Source organism: Primulina huaijiensis, chromosome 1 (genome assembly GCF_012295235.1).
Source record: "Primulina huaijiensis isolate GDHJ02 chromosome 1, ASM1229523v2, whole genome shotgun sequence".
NCBI lineage: Eukaryota > Viridiplantae > Streptophyta > Magnoliopsida > Lamiales > Gesneriaceae > Primulina > Primulina huaijiensis.
Genome location: NC_133306.1, coordinates 2,667,666 through 2,680,004, shown reverse-complemented (window position 1 = coordinate 2,680,004; position 12,339 = coordinate 2,667,666). Strand labels below are relative to the sequence as shown.

General features: G+C 34.3%; 3 protein-coding genes across 9 annotated transcripts in view; 1 reads left to right on the top strand and 2 right to left on the bottom strand.

The window, feature by feature from the left end:
* Positions 1-3,266: 3,266 nt before the first annotated feature.
* LOC140976645 (uncharacterized) lies at positions 3,267-5,607 on the bottom strand. Its single transcript, XM_073440895.1, has 2 exons — positions 5,149-5,607; positions 3,267-3,726 (listed from the first exon to the last, which is right to left on the bottom strand). Exons 1-2 carry the CDS (start codon positions 5,470-5,472, stop codon positions 3,550-3,552), a joined length of 501 nt encoding a protein of 166 aa, XP_073296996.1. The 5' UTR covers positions 5,473-5,607; the 3' UTR covers positions 3,267-3,549.
* A 40-nt stretch (positions 5,608-5,647) lies between these two features.
* On the top strand, positions 5,648-8,849 carry LOC140976651 (uncharacterized). 6 transcript variants are annotated; one of them, XM_073440904.1, is made up of 4 exons: positions 5,648-5,866; positions 7,091-7,212; positions 8,352-8,431; positions 8,529-8,849. In XM_073440904.1, exons 2-4 carry the CDS (start codon positions 7,102-7,104, stop codon positions 8,596-8,598), a joined length of 261 nt encoding a protein of 86 aa, XP_073297005.1. In that variant the 5' UTR covers positions 5,648-5,866; positions 7,091-7,101; the 3' UTR covers positions 8,599-8,849. The 6 variants fall into 6 exon arrangements, with proteins under 6 accessions (XP_073297005.1, XP_073297025.1, XP_073297031.1 ...); XM_073440924.1 differs by having other exon boundaries at positions 5,667-5,866; positions 7,073-7,212; XM_073440930.1 differs by having other exon boundaries at positions 5,681-5,866; positions 7,065-7,212.
* A 500-nt stretch (positions 8,850-9,349) lies between these two features.
* The window catches only part of LOC140976633 (glutamate receptor 3.4-like), a 14,699-nt gene continuing 11,709 nt past the window's right edge, over positions 9,350-12,339 (bottom strand). For both annotated transcript variants that reach the window (XM_073440878.1, XM_073440883.1), the window contains exons 3-7: positions 11,997-12,222; positions 11,543-11,820; positions 11,267-11,298; positions 10,750-11,159; positions 9,350-10,141 (exon numbers count right to left, since the gene is read on the bottom strand). In XM_073440878.1, coding sequence (XP_073296979.1) covers positions 9,695-10,141; positions 10,750-11,159; positions 11,267-11,298; positions 11,543-11,820; positions 11,997-12,222 — 1,393 coding nt within the window. In that variant the 3' untranslated portion in view covers positions 9,350-9,694. The remainder of the gene's footprint in view (positions 10,142-10,749; positions 11,160-11,266; positions 11,299-11,542; positions 11,821-11,996; positions 12,223-12,339) is intronic.

The window sequence follows — 12,339 nt, the reverse complement described above, 5'->3', positions numbered from 1 at the left end:
GGAAATTATTTTACTTTCACATCTTACAATCATTCAATTTTCAAATATGGACGACTGTTGAATAATTTGATCATATATTAGATGACAAAATATTGGAAATTTGGTCAATTCTTCACATTTGAATTGGGAAATCGGGGTATCATTTCTTGTAAAGGTATATGCTAAACCTCTTTTATTTAATAAGACATAAAACAATTTCGAAATTGTTGAAATAATTGAATGTTGAAAATAAGAGTCGTAAATATTGAAAATTAGTGTGTGATGATGCATTTATTTTGGGATTATTTTCAAAGAAATTCTATAGATAGATTTCTCAATTAGTGAAGAAAAACAAATTGAGTGGAGAAAATTTTATAAAGTATGTAATTCAATATATTTCGTGAGTTTGAAATTTTTACTTTTTACCTTAAAATTTTACTTTTTAACATAAATTAATATTATTGGAAGCCTTTATTTATTTCGAAGGAAAAACTTAACCAACCAAGACTAAGCCGGAGTTTTTATTTTCGAAGCAACCTGTAAAAAGTTGGCTTAATGTATAGTAAATTTGGTTTTATTATTTTTAGTATTAAGAAAAATATTTCCAGAAATTATATTAAGAATATATTTTATTTGATTGGGTAATGGCCTAATTAAATTGGCCAATGATGGGTTATAGTTCAAATTTCTTACAAATACCCAAACCCGCTAGATATTCCTAAAAATTTGATAAGTAACTTCTAATTTTTCCTATTTAGGCTCTCAGTTTCAAAGAATATCTTAAATTGTTTTTTAACTTGAACGTGTCTAAACAGGGCAACCCCAGTGTCTCGGACGTTTGTTCGTGACGTAATTGATAACTCACAACATTTGTTGTATACTAAATAATCAATCCGATTACGAGTCAATCAAATCTTTCTACGTTGATCTACGAATGCAACCCGAGCAATTACATTTTTTTTGTGTTTGCTATGTCAATATTGTATTTTCTGATGAAGATATTTTCTATTAATAATTTAAACTTATAAAAAAATATGTTGAGTTAATGATGCAACATATTCAATTTGAAATTTAAAATGTGTATTGACGTGTTTCGAATTTTAAAAACTATTGAAAGAGATTGTTTTTAATCGAAACCTTTGAATAAATAAAAATTGTGTACATAAATAATCGAAACGTAAAAACATTTCCATGGATTTCAGTGAAAAATAATTCTATTAAAAACTCACTTAAACTAAAATCGAATTCATACGTCTCTTTTAACGAGAAAAGTTTATACCACTAATAAAGTTTTGACCTACGTTAAGTGGAGCCACAGTCCTTCCAGCCGGACATTAGCTCGGATGGTCTGAATTTTTTTAAAAATTTGATATGTAAATTTTTGTATAATTTTAAATAAATTTAATATTAGCTCGGATAGATCAATTTAAAATATTAAATGATTTTAGAGTTTAAAATTTTAACTCGAATAAAATCGTATTCTTAGCTCCGTCACTGGAGTTACGTAGAATATTAAAATCTACAAAAATCCAACATCGTCAAGGGATGGAAATCAGATTAAATAATACGAATTTAATATCTCGATGTGCGTGAATTGATATTGAATACCAACACTGAAATAGTTGTCACGGTTCTGAATTATCGATATCTTCATTTACTCGTTCATGTCCTTCNCAAACTAAAGGTGTATTGTTTTGTAAGAAGGGCTCAATCTTGAGCATGGGTCTTGTTGGTGGGAATGCGACACTACCTAGTGTTGCAAATACAAATATTAGACGGACCAAAATTAAAGATGGATCGAATATGCATTTATATAAATAAAAACTTTATTCCCCAATATAATATATATTATATTGGGAAATAAAGATTGAGCCCTTTTTACAAAACAATACACCTTTAGTTTGTCAGTATAGAAGAGGCAATTGACGGCAGGCGTTCATCAAATGCCCTTTTTCATTTCTCTCGCAACAGTATTTGATTTGATTTGATTTCATTTCACAAACTAAATATCTCATCGAGTGGCTCAAAACAACTCTATAATTTATGTAGTTTTTGTCGCCTCTAAAAAAATATTTGTTTAAAGCTGCGTATACTCGACGTCTTTATTCGTAAGACAGGTCACTGCTCTCCATATTTACAATAAAAAGTATAATAATTTTTTACGGATGACTCAAATCAAATGAGACCGTCTTAAAGTTTTTATGTATAGTTAATGCCTGATACTTTTCCTAAAATGTCTCCAAATACACGATGAGTTCTTGGTAATTGTCTGAATACATATCTATATATTAAATTATAAATCCAATCCATGCAAGAGTCAAAATATTAATTTTTGGTTAATTATAAATTTTTGTGAGAGAGATTATATTGCAGGATTTTACCTTTATGAAAAGGTAAAATTTTGCCTCCTTGATTAGACTTGCAAATTTCTCCATCGAATTCTATTTTTATATTCAATTTGCAACAAAATGTATTGTAACCAGCTGCATATGTTGCATTTCACAGCCATCAATTACACGTTTATTTATTAGTTTATTATTATTTATTATTAGTTTATTATTAGTTGGTGAGATTGTTTTCCTTTTGTCGATATATGCTTTATATTTGTGGCTCCAATTTGCCAACGCAAAGAAAATAATCAAGACCGAATAATTGCATATTCAGTGAACGTTACCGTGTGATTTCTAGGATCCTACACAGGCGTAGTATCATGTGAAGCCATTACCGTGCAGTGGGGTAGTACTCTCACTGTCGGGTCGAGAGACATCTGATTTATTATATGAATGACAGACACGTATTACGTTTGTAACATACTGATTATTACTTATATGAATCTGTGATTTCTGATGTGAATGATAGACAAGGGAATTTCTGATTATTACTTGTATGAATCTTGATTTCTGATGTGAATGATGGACACGTGTTACGTTTGTGACATAATGATTATTACTTATACGAATCTACTATGTATGCTAGACGGACGAAATTCATAAAATTAAGTAATAGTTTTAAATTATTAGATAATATATCAAAATTTGAATTTTTAAAGTAAATTAGATATGGTACTTATTAATAAATTATAAGATAAACAATACTTATCTAAACATAGAGTATTTGAATATTTTCGTAAAAACTAGTTAATGTCACAAAGTCATATCGTTAAGAGTCTCAATCTTTATATATGATATAGATATATGTCCTGTGTGTGCGCGCGCGCATACACATACATATAGGCTATATTGGTAGGACTTATACGATCGAGAGATTATCACGTACAAGCAAATTGCTATGACAAAATAGCAACAAAGTAACTAAAACCTTTCTCGTCCCAACAAAGTAACCTGGCAGAGATACCAAACACTTTGCCACCCCGTTCCATTTCAAACAAGACAGAAGATTTGACGACTGAGTTTACAAGAAAAGAACGAGAGAAATTCTCATTCTGAAACTCAGATTTGTGGACCTAAAGTTAGTTTCAAATGCTGATACAGAAACTCGTTGAGAAAATCCGGTCGTTAACTAAACCGAAGGGCTCTTAGTCACTTACTGGAGATGCCTCATGGCTTGATTTCAAGCTCTCTTTTTTTTATTTATCGCGGGTCTCTTACCGATTGTCATGCTCTTCACCGTCCTGTCAGTCAGACCTCGCAAGATAGCTAAAAGACCGAACCCCAGAAATGGGAAATACATCATCATCAGTTTATCAGATGCTCGATTTGACAATGTCATCTCAGATAGTATAGTGACCTGAATCCAAACACGAGTGTGGTGAGAAAGGTGTAAAAATTTCTACATCTGGTTCTGTGATCAGAAAAATATTATCATTTTTCTATTAATGAACTTTATGGACTATAAACATATTTAAATCCAAATAAGCAAGAAGAATTTGTAAAATTTGCGAATAGAAGCCTTGGAAAAGGTTTCATCATGTCCACCACAAGCACGACTAAAGGGGAAAAAAATTCTGTGTGACCTAAAGCCACATTGCATGGTAAATAATCTGCAAATCTCAGTTTACAAACTACTGGAGTTCTAATCTTAATATGGTAATTTATGTCATTACAACTTTAACAAATTTGCAAATAAGAAAAGGTGATATAAGCCTCAATTCGTGGCATTAGATCGTTCGGAAATCCGTTTAAAATAATTGTCTAAATTCAGATTTATGTAGAAATACTGTTTTAAGTGATGTGATTTCGAAAAACACACGATTTGATCGAATGGAGGCTACAAAACTTTTGGACAGAGGTTAGAAAATACCAAGCAAAGGGAGACCAACCCAAACCTTCAAAGGTGTATCAATTCAAATTTAAAACCTGGGGGGGGGTGTCAATTCATGTATATAAGCTTTAGCGACTACTGTATCAAAAATCTACTTAAAGATAAAACTGTTCATGTTGAAGTGATACTAGATCGCACCCAAGATTTGTTTCAACCTTGCAAGAGATCATGTTCACACATGAAAAGAATAAAAGAACCACCAAAGATTTAAGGAACTACTCCAAATGGGATCAAGAAAATAGATAATCATTCGTGCCAAACCATACAATTCAATCAGGCAAACAAAGTGATGAATGAAGAACACACCAACTTCCATCAAGAAAAAATACACAGCTTCTGCTGTAGGTGGTGCCCCGTCAAACAAATCCATGATAAATCACAGCGCATTAATAAATGCCACACATTTACAACAGAATAATTACAACAAAAAAAAGTTTAACAAAGAATCGCCAAATACAAGATCAAAGGTTTGCTAGTGATCTTATAGTAGATAATCAATTGGCTTTCAAGTTTGGCGTAGATTCCCGCCAGTGGCTGATATACTTATGCACGCCAAACAGTCACATTTGATTGTTTTCTTTAATAATGCATCCAAGTAACTGTAATCTAATCAATGATGAATCCATGAATTTAGGCGAGTGGCAATTTGATGCAGCAAACATTTGGAAATGATATACGTAAAACTTGAAATTTCTTCCCTTCAATCTGGTGATCTTAAACTCCTAATCCACACAATCAGGGACCCAAACTGCGAAATAAGATATATTTCAGCATTTACTTCACGCCCCACCAAATCGAACAATTCCAACAAAGTAACAATAAGAACATTTACACTTGCACAACAGAATAACGAACAAACAACACGAATAACTAATTTCGAAACTGTACCATTGAAGTGAAAACGGAGACCCCATAAATCAAACAGGTGGTGTTCAACCAAGATCTTCCAGCCACAATGCCGTACAAACAGGCAATCGAGAGAGGCCACTGGAAGAGAAGCTCCAGCCAAACAATCCCTACGAAGAAATGGGGTTTCTCTGAAATCAAATAATCTCCATATTCGGTAGCATACCAGCTCTTCAGCTCCACCAAAAAGGATGGGAATAGGTGTTGAGGAAGGCATGTTTGGGCATCGATAAGTGGCGCCACAATGGCTATTATGAGGAAAAAAATGAATAGTGTTGCATCTATAAGCTTGCAGAATGCGCCCATTATTCAGTCGACGATGAATATTTCTTCAGATTCAAAATCTTTCTTGTTCCTTGTATTTCTTGGAAGGTGAAGGATCTGAATCTGATGATGACATTTGCTGTGCGGGACTTCTTCATTAAAAGGCAAGCCTCCAGTTTACAAAGCAGTCCTTTAATTTTGCACTATTTGCATCTACGCACCTGTGTCTTTGTGGATTGGGCTTTGGTTTTTGGCCCATCCGCCTTTTTCAGTATCCCTAGCTTTCGAATCTGGCGAATCGAAGAAAACCAAAGTCGAATCTTGATAGCTGCAGCATCGCGAGGATCTTACATCGATAGCATCGTCGGAATTTTCTTCAGTTGCCATAGCTTTTGAATCAGGCGAATCGAAGCATCGCGAGGATCTTACACCAGAGGTACGGGGAAGGCTCTTTTCTTTCTGCTCAATACTCATTATGCTCATGAATATTCTTGCCAAATCCTAGCGTCAAGCCACTAACTTTTCACCCTTTGGTGTCTGTCGCCCCTGGTCTAAGAAAGATTCAATTTTTGTTTTCTGATTTTGAGAGATTTAAGTTTCTGTAATTAAACAAGAGGAATTGTATCTTGATCTTGAGAGAAAGGCAGGAGGTTTAGGTGGTGAATTCATGTCGGCTTCTAAAAAAAAAACCGTTTTTTGGCAGTGAGCTTTTCTTGAGTACCATCTTGGGCTCGGCCGGTTTTAAGGAAGTAGTTCATCAAAAAAGTGGAAGAGTTCCAGTTAATGCTAAGACGTGGGGAGAGAAGTTCATATTACAACAAACAATATTAACCATGAAAGATAAGATGAGGGCAAACACCATAGACCGCGGCCTTGTTGCTACCCTGTAGGCTGATAGTTTCATAATCAAGTCAAGAACACTCTAATTACAGTTTCAATGCGATTGATGCTTAAAGTCAATTACTTTGTAGAGTTCAAGCATATGTCCTCCTAAAAATGCATGATTCTTTACAGAAAGCTGCAGTTTTTGCATTGTATTCCTATTTTCTTTGTTTTTTATGTTCTTTTTCGGAAATTTGATTACAGAGTGAAATAAGCTATATTAATTCGGTTCTATTTGTTTGGTTATTATGAAAATTTGATCCTTTCTATTTGATGGAAAAGAATTTTGGTTTGGTCTGTTTGTTGTTAACCCGAATGCTAACCTCTAATACCAATGTATGTGATCACAACCACAATTTGATGTTTATTTTCAAAATATAATTAAAGAATTGTATGGAGTTGGGGTTTTTATTTTTGTTTCAAGTCAATTTTTTAGCTTTTAGCATAAAGAAATTTATTAATTCACGAAATTTGTATGATATAATATTAGATAAAAAAAACAAAATTTTGGGCTTATGAGTTTTATTTTAAATAAAAAAAACAAATATTCTGATATTTAAACATTAAATTTTTATTTTTAATATATAATTAGAGCCTAGATGAGTCCCTCGATATCATCAAAATATGATGGGGGTGGTTTCGCACTTTAGTGACATCATTAGGTGTGGTTTTGAATTGTCACAATTTTGAAAATTAAAATAAAATAAGTGCGTGTTTACCGCTTTGTATTTGCGAAATTCTCAACTCATCAGCTCCTCAGAGCCTCAAATTTGAGTAGGAGGAGCAGAAATGAGTGAAAGGCCAGTGCCCAGAAGGGAGAGTCCATGGGGAATGCCGGAGGGAGAGCACAGGCAACCTAAAGCTCACCGTTGCAATGACCGTGCTGAAGATGTTATTCAGGTACAATATTTTTCCCCAAAATCAATGTTTTGATTTCTGTTTACTATGCTTTAGTGCAAAATTCTATGACAAGATGTTAATGATTTTAATGTTGGTTCAACTTTCTTCTTTTTTTCTGGTTAATTTTTTCATGTTTGTGGTGGAGGATTTGTGATAATTATGTTCTTGGATTATCTTTTGAGCTACAAATTTTGATGTTCGAAACTGTTACCCATTTTGGTGCTCTTTTCATTTTAAAATGGGATCTTAGAAGATATGGTATAAGTCATTGAGATTGTCATACTCTCATGACACTGTTGGTTCAAAATTATGAGATGTGAAGGATCATATATATGGATAATATATTGGTTTACAACTATAATTCTTTGTATAACTTGAGACTAACATTGGATGAAAGAAATATATGTAATTAATTAATGTCTTATCATTTGCATTAAATGGTGTCTTAATGATATGTAAGACTTTAAGCATTATAAGCCGTGGAATCCCCCGTCTAAAAAAGTATATATATATATAATGCACCAATTTCTTAGAGTAACTAAACTGATTATTTTGGTAGACAGACAAAAATATCTCTTTTTTCATTCAATTAAAATTATTATAAGAACCTATTTTTTTTAGTTGATTCTAAAAATAACTAAATAATCTGTCAATTATAATCAATAACATAAAGATTTTAAAAATAATTAATTAGGTTAAAAATCTATGCATGCTAACTATCCCGTGTGCGGCTTGCTAGTGTGTTTACATATAAATATATATATGATGTATTCTTTGCAACACAAGGCTATTTGCCTTGGCATCCATGGCATGGTGGAAATTTCTGTATGGAAATAATTTTTGGTATGAAGATTTATTGTACAAGAACTTTTCGGGCCAACCAGATTGAAGGGTGTAAAATGACAACTGAAGGAAGTTATGTCGAGCTTAATTCTTTAAGCTGTGCATGAAAAATCAATGCATGAATAGTAACTTAGGCGCAAGTAGTTATTGGATCTTTATTCAAAAACAAACACTCGTGTTTCCTTTAGTTCTATGATCATAGTTTTGCGAGATTACCATGAATGATTTGACTTATATTGGCTTTATGAACTAGTTAAATATTTGAAATTTCCATTTTGTAACTCTGCATTTTGTAGGCGTGTTTTGAAGGTAACCCTTTCAAAACTGTTCCTGGGCCTTTCAGGCTATTTTGGCAGTGCATGAGGTCCAAACCTGGGTATGATCGAGATAAAACTTTAATTTATTCTAGACTTTGAGAAGGAGCAATGCCCTTGCCTCGTCTGATAATTGAATGATGTTCTACTGATATACAGGGAAGAACCTACCCAGCCTTTCTACTACTTGGAACTAGACCCCCCTACACGAGAAGTGAAACTCGAGTAGACCAAATCAGGAGTTCATTTCTCGACATGAATTATAGTAATTCAATCTGTTTGGGAGAGTGATTCCTAAGTAATGTACAATCTCTTTTCGAAGGAATAATAAACATGATGGGCGATATTCCTATCACTGCGTTAGCAAGTCTGTAGTTGCTTTGAGTCTGGAATTTGGTTAGTCTTTTGTACGCTCGAGTTCATGTGAATTTGGTTAATTCATTTATCAAGCCTTAATGCTATGCCATGAACTTTTGAATATACCAGATCTTCTGAAAATATAGCTTTTTTTTTTTTTTGCCATTTGTACACTGGTAACTGTATCTTAGTGTGCGTAATTGAGTGCTTGGACTTGGCTATATTTGTGTATAGAATAGAACCAGTATCTCTTTCTTAGACGGGGATTTTGATTTTAGTCACTGCTCCCTTTCTAATGTGTGTTTCATTGTGAAAATTATTCGTTAAAACACATGTTTTTAATACTTTTTGGCTTAAAACTGTAAATTTGGATTACCGAAAGTGTGATGCACATGTATATGGATTAAAGTGGATCATACTTTTAAAAGCGAAAGCCGTGGCTGGTTTGGAGTTTCTTCATACTAATTTGATTTTCAGATTCAGAATTTGATTCTTTTGCAAAGATTCCACGAACAATAAGCGCAGTGAGGTAACAATCATTTGAAGAAAAAATAACGAAATGAACAATTTCAAACCATTGGCAAAACAATGCTTGCACGACCAAAAACAGTATAAAATGAAGTATCAAAATGAACGACTCCTATAGCTTGTCGACAAAATTCTCAGTTTTGCCTTAATCTAATGTGCATAGACTCTCGATGAAGGATGAATAGCAGAGGAACTGAACCTTAACATGAAGATAAAACGGTATCAAACTCCAAGATCATACAAATAATCAACCTTTTCCAAATGGCATCACTGAAAAATTACCACTTTATGTCGTATAAATTGCTATTTGCTCAGCATGATGAAATTCATCCCTCTTATGTCGTCCTTCGAACAGCCGGGACAAAGCAATTACAGAAACTAGAATTGTCATCTGTATTGGAGATACATCATCAAGAATTGTCGAAACAAAACCATATCAACTACACTTGCTCATCGGAACTCCGACTGGCGCGCCTCTTGGAATCTCCATTATTTCTCTCAGTCATTTCATTAGTTTCGCCCTCTTTCTTATCGAAAAAATTAATTAAATCTTTGAAGCTAGAGGCTAAGAAGGTACGCCTAACAGAACTTGAAAGTTCAGTTCCTTCAACATCCTGCTGCTCTCCCTCTGCATTATATCTGTTGAATTGCAGACAAACCCTCAGAAAATACACGGTTAATGCAATAAAGCAAACAACAGCGCATATAAGAAACAGGCCCCAGAAGCTCTTGAGAGAGAGCCGGTTGTCATCCTCCTGTTTGATTTGACTCGCGCATTCTGTTCGCGGGAGCCATTTGTCATGGATTCTTTGGAGTTCGCCGCTTTCTGAGAGTTGGAGTATAGCCGTTGATAAATCTACTGTCAATGGTGAGTCCCTCTGGAATGCCTGGGGAGATCATTCATAGGGGGAAGTTAAAATGGCTTCTACATATATACACAGATCAAGCACCCAATATTTAAGAACAAGGGCTAGTCAAACACTTTTGAAGGATCGAGGCTTAATGATAAAACATTTATTATAGTTGGTGGCAGTGGTACAAATAAATATTCTAAACTATCCATGAGCTTCAGCACCACGTTTTTGTCCATATAGATAGCTACACAGGATGCTAGGGGCAATTAATGCTAGCCGATCAATTGTTCTCCCCACACTTGCGCTAACTTGCAACCTATGTTGGGAACAGAAACCGTGATCTTGGTTTTGATATCATTGGTCTGGTCGATATACCAACTATTGTTGATGCTAATAGTTAAACTCGAATCTTATAAATTATACAGCAAGCTATGCGTCGATTTTTCGACCTTTTTGCCATATAAGCAGCCAAACAGGATAGAAGGGGGAACTAATGCTACCCAACAGCTACGTTCTCATTGGGAATTTGCCATTTCAACATGATACAAAGAGTAGAATGCAATCCACCCTTATCACGATGCCGGTGTTTAGACAAGGATGAATGAACTATAACTTCAAATTCAAAATATACATATACTTACAAATCCCCAGCCACTTTTTGTGAATTCCTGCCCCACAATAGAGAATGCGCACTTTGTGTAGGACAAAAATAGCTCAACGTAAGCAAGCTCATCAACAATAGCAGCAACTCCACCCCCGGTTGGACCTCGTTGAAGGAAATTAACATAGTCGTCTTGGTTTTTCAGTATTCGGAGCCTCGACTCTGCTATGTTTAACTGATCAGTAAGATATCTATATGCAAAAGACCCATCCTGGACTCCTATATGATCGGAACTTGAGATCAGGGAGTCGATTCCTTGAATTCCCATTGAAAGCTGCCGTACTGTGAGTATTGATGTCAAACTGGCGGTATAGCTTGAATTGATTATTAACACTACAAAGAGCCAGAAGAGCAGCACCAATCGTCCCAATGTGCTTACTGTGTTTTCTCCTGCTTGTATTGAGTCCATTTCAATCAAAGTTAGAGCACTGGTAAGTTCAAGCATGAATAAGAAAATCAGCACTGATTTGAAAGAGAGAAAACTGTAACGTTCTTACTGTGGGAAGAAAACATTGTTGAGAAACTAAACCTGAAAGACGAAACACTATTTAGTAACAATCCTATGAAAAATTAAATAGTACTACCTAAATATCCAAATAAGCGAATATTTAAGCATGTGCAACAATTTATTTCTGTAATTCATGCACAGTTGCAGGGTATCAACAAAGTTTTGATAGCCAAATCTTTCACCGTCAACAGAATAAAAGATAGCGTCGATTTCGATGAGTTTTATATACAGCTTTATATACTGAAGGTTTCCTAGAAATACTAACCAAAGGATGGTAACAAGTTGTTGACGAGGAGTACCACGGAACTCAGTATTTGTCCGATGTTCGAGAATCCAAATAACTGATCCCACGAAAAGAAAAAAAACCGCAGACACAGCCCACATTTTCCAAGTAAATGGCAGGAGGAAAGACCACGGACTAGATTTATTCTCCTTAACTGGAGAAACTACAACGAGCCCAGATTCCATGTAAGGCTGTGTAAAGTCTACAATCCTTGTTCTATTTGTCGTAATAGTCACATCCCCCACAGCTGCATCATATTTCTGTGAAAGGCCCCTAAAATAAGTTTCAACTTTCCATGCCAAAAAGGTTTATAAACCATAATAAAGTTCAAACAGCAGTTCCAAGTTTAACTATGTTTCGATTTGTTGTACAATATGCAGCAGAAAATTGGCAAATTGACTGAACTTTTGATTAACTTTGGTGTGAGAGTACTTACGTTTTGTGCAACGTCATTAACAAGATCCTTATATGATGGATTTCTTTGACCGTCACCGTACAAGATATATCGGTGAGGAACAGGATACGGCAACAACTGAATTGCAGCTTCAAATACATCAATGCAATATCCTTTTACCCCTAAAGCTCCATTATCTTTTGTTAAAAATTCGGTATAAGCAACCCTATAAGGCACTGCGATTCGTAAAGGATTCCCGTTATTTGGANCAACAAAATGTATTGTAACCAGCTGCATATGTTGCATTTCACAGCCCATCAATTACACGTTTATTTATTAGTTTATTATTATTATTATTATTATTATTATTATTATTATTATTATT

Bases quoted from the DNA above. Each gene is read 5' to 3' on its own strand.
- LOC140976645 (XM_073440895.1), bottom strand. From the start codon at position 5,472: ATGGGCGCATTCTGCAAGCTTATAGATGCAACACTATTCATTTTTTTC. The intron at 3,727-5,148 runs GTACAGTTTCGA...GTTTGGATTCAG, and splicing joins TCTCCGTTTTCACTTCAATG to GTCACTATACTATCTGAGAT.
- LOC140976651 (XM_073440904.1), top strand. From the start codon at position 7,102: ATGAGTGAAAGGCCAGTGCCCAGAAGGGAGAGTCCATGGGGAATGCCG. The intron at 7,213-8,351 runs GTACAATATTTT...TGCATTTTGTAG, and splicing joins GTGCTGAAGATGTTATTCAG to GCGTGTTTTGAAGGTAACCC. The intron at 8,432-8,528 runs GTATGATCGAGA...ACTGATATACAG, and splicing joins TGCATGAGGTCCAAACCTGG to GGAAGAACCTACCCAGCCTT.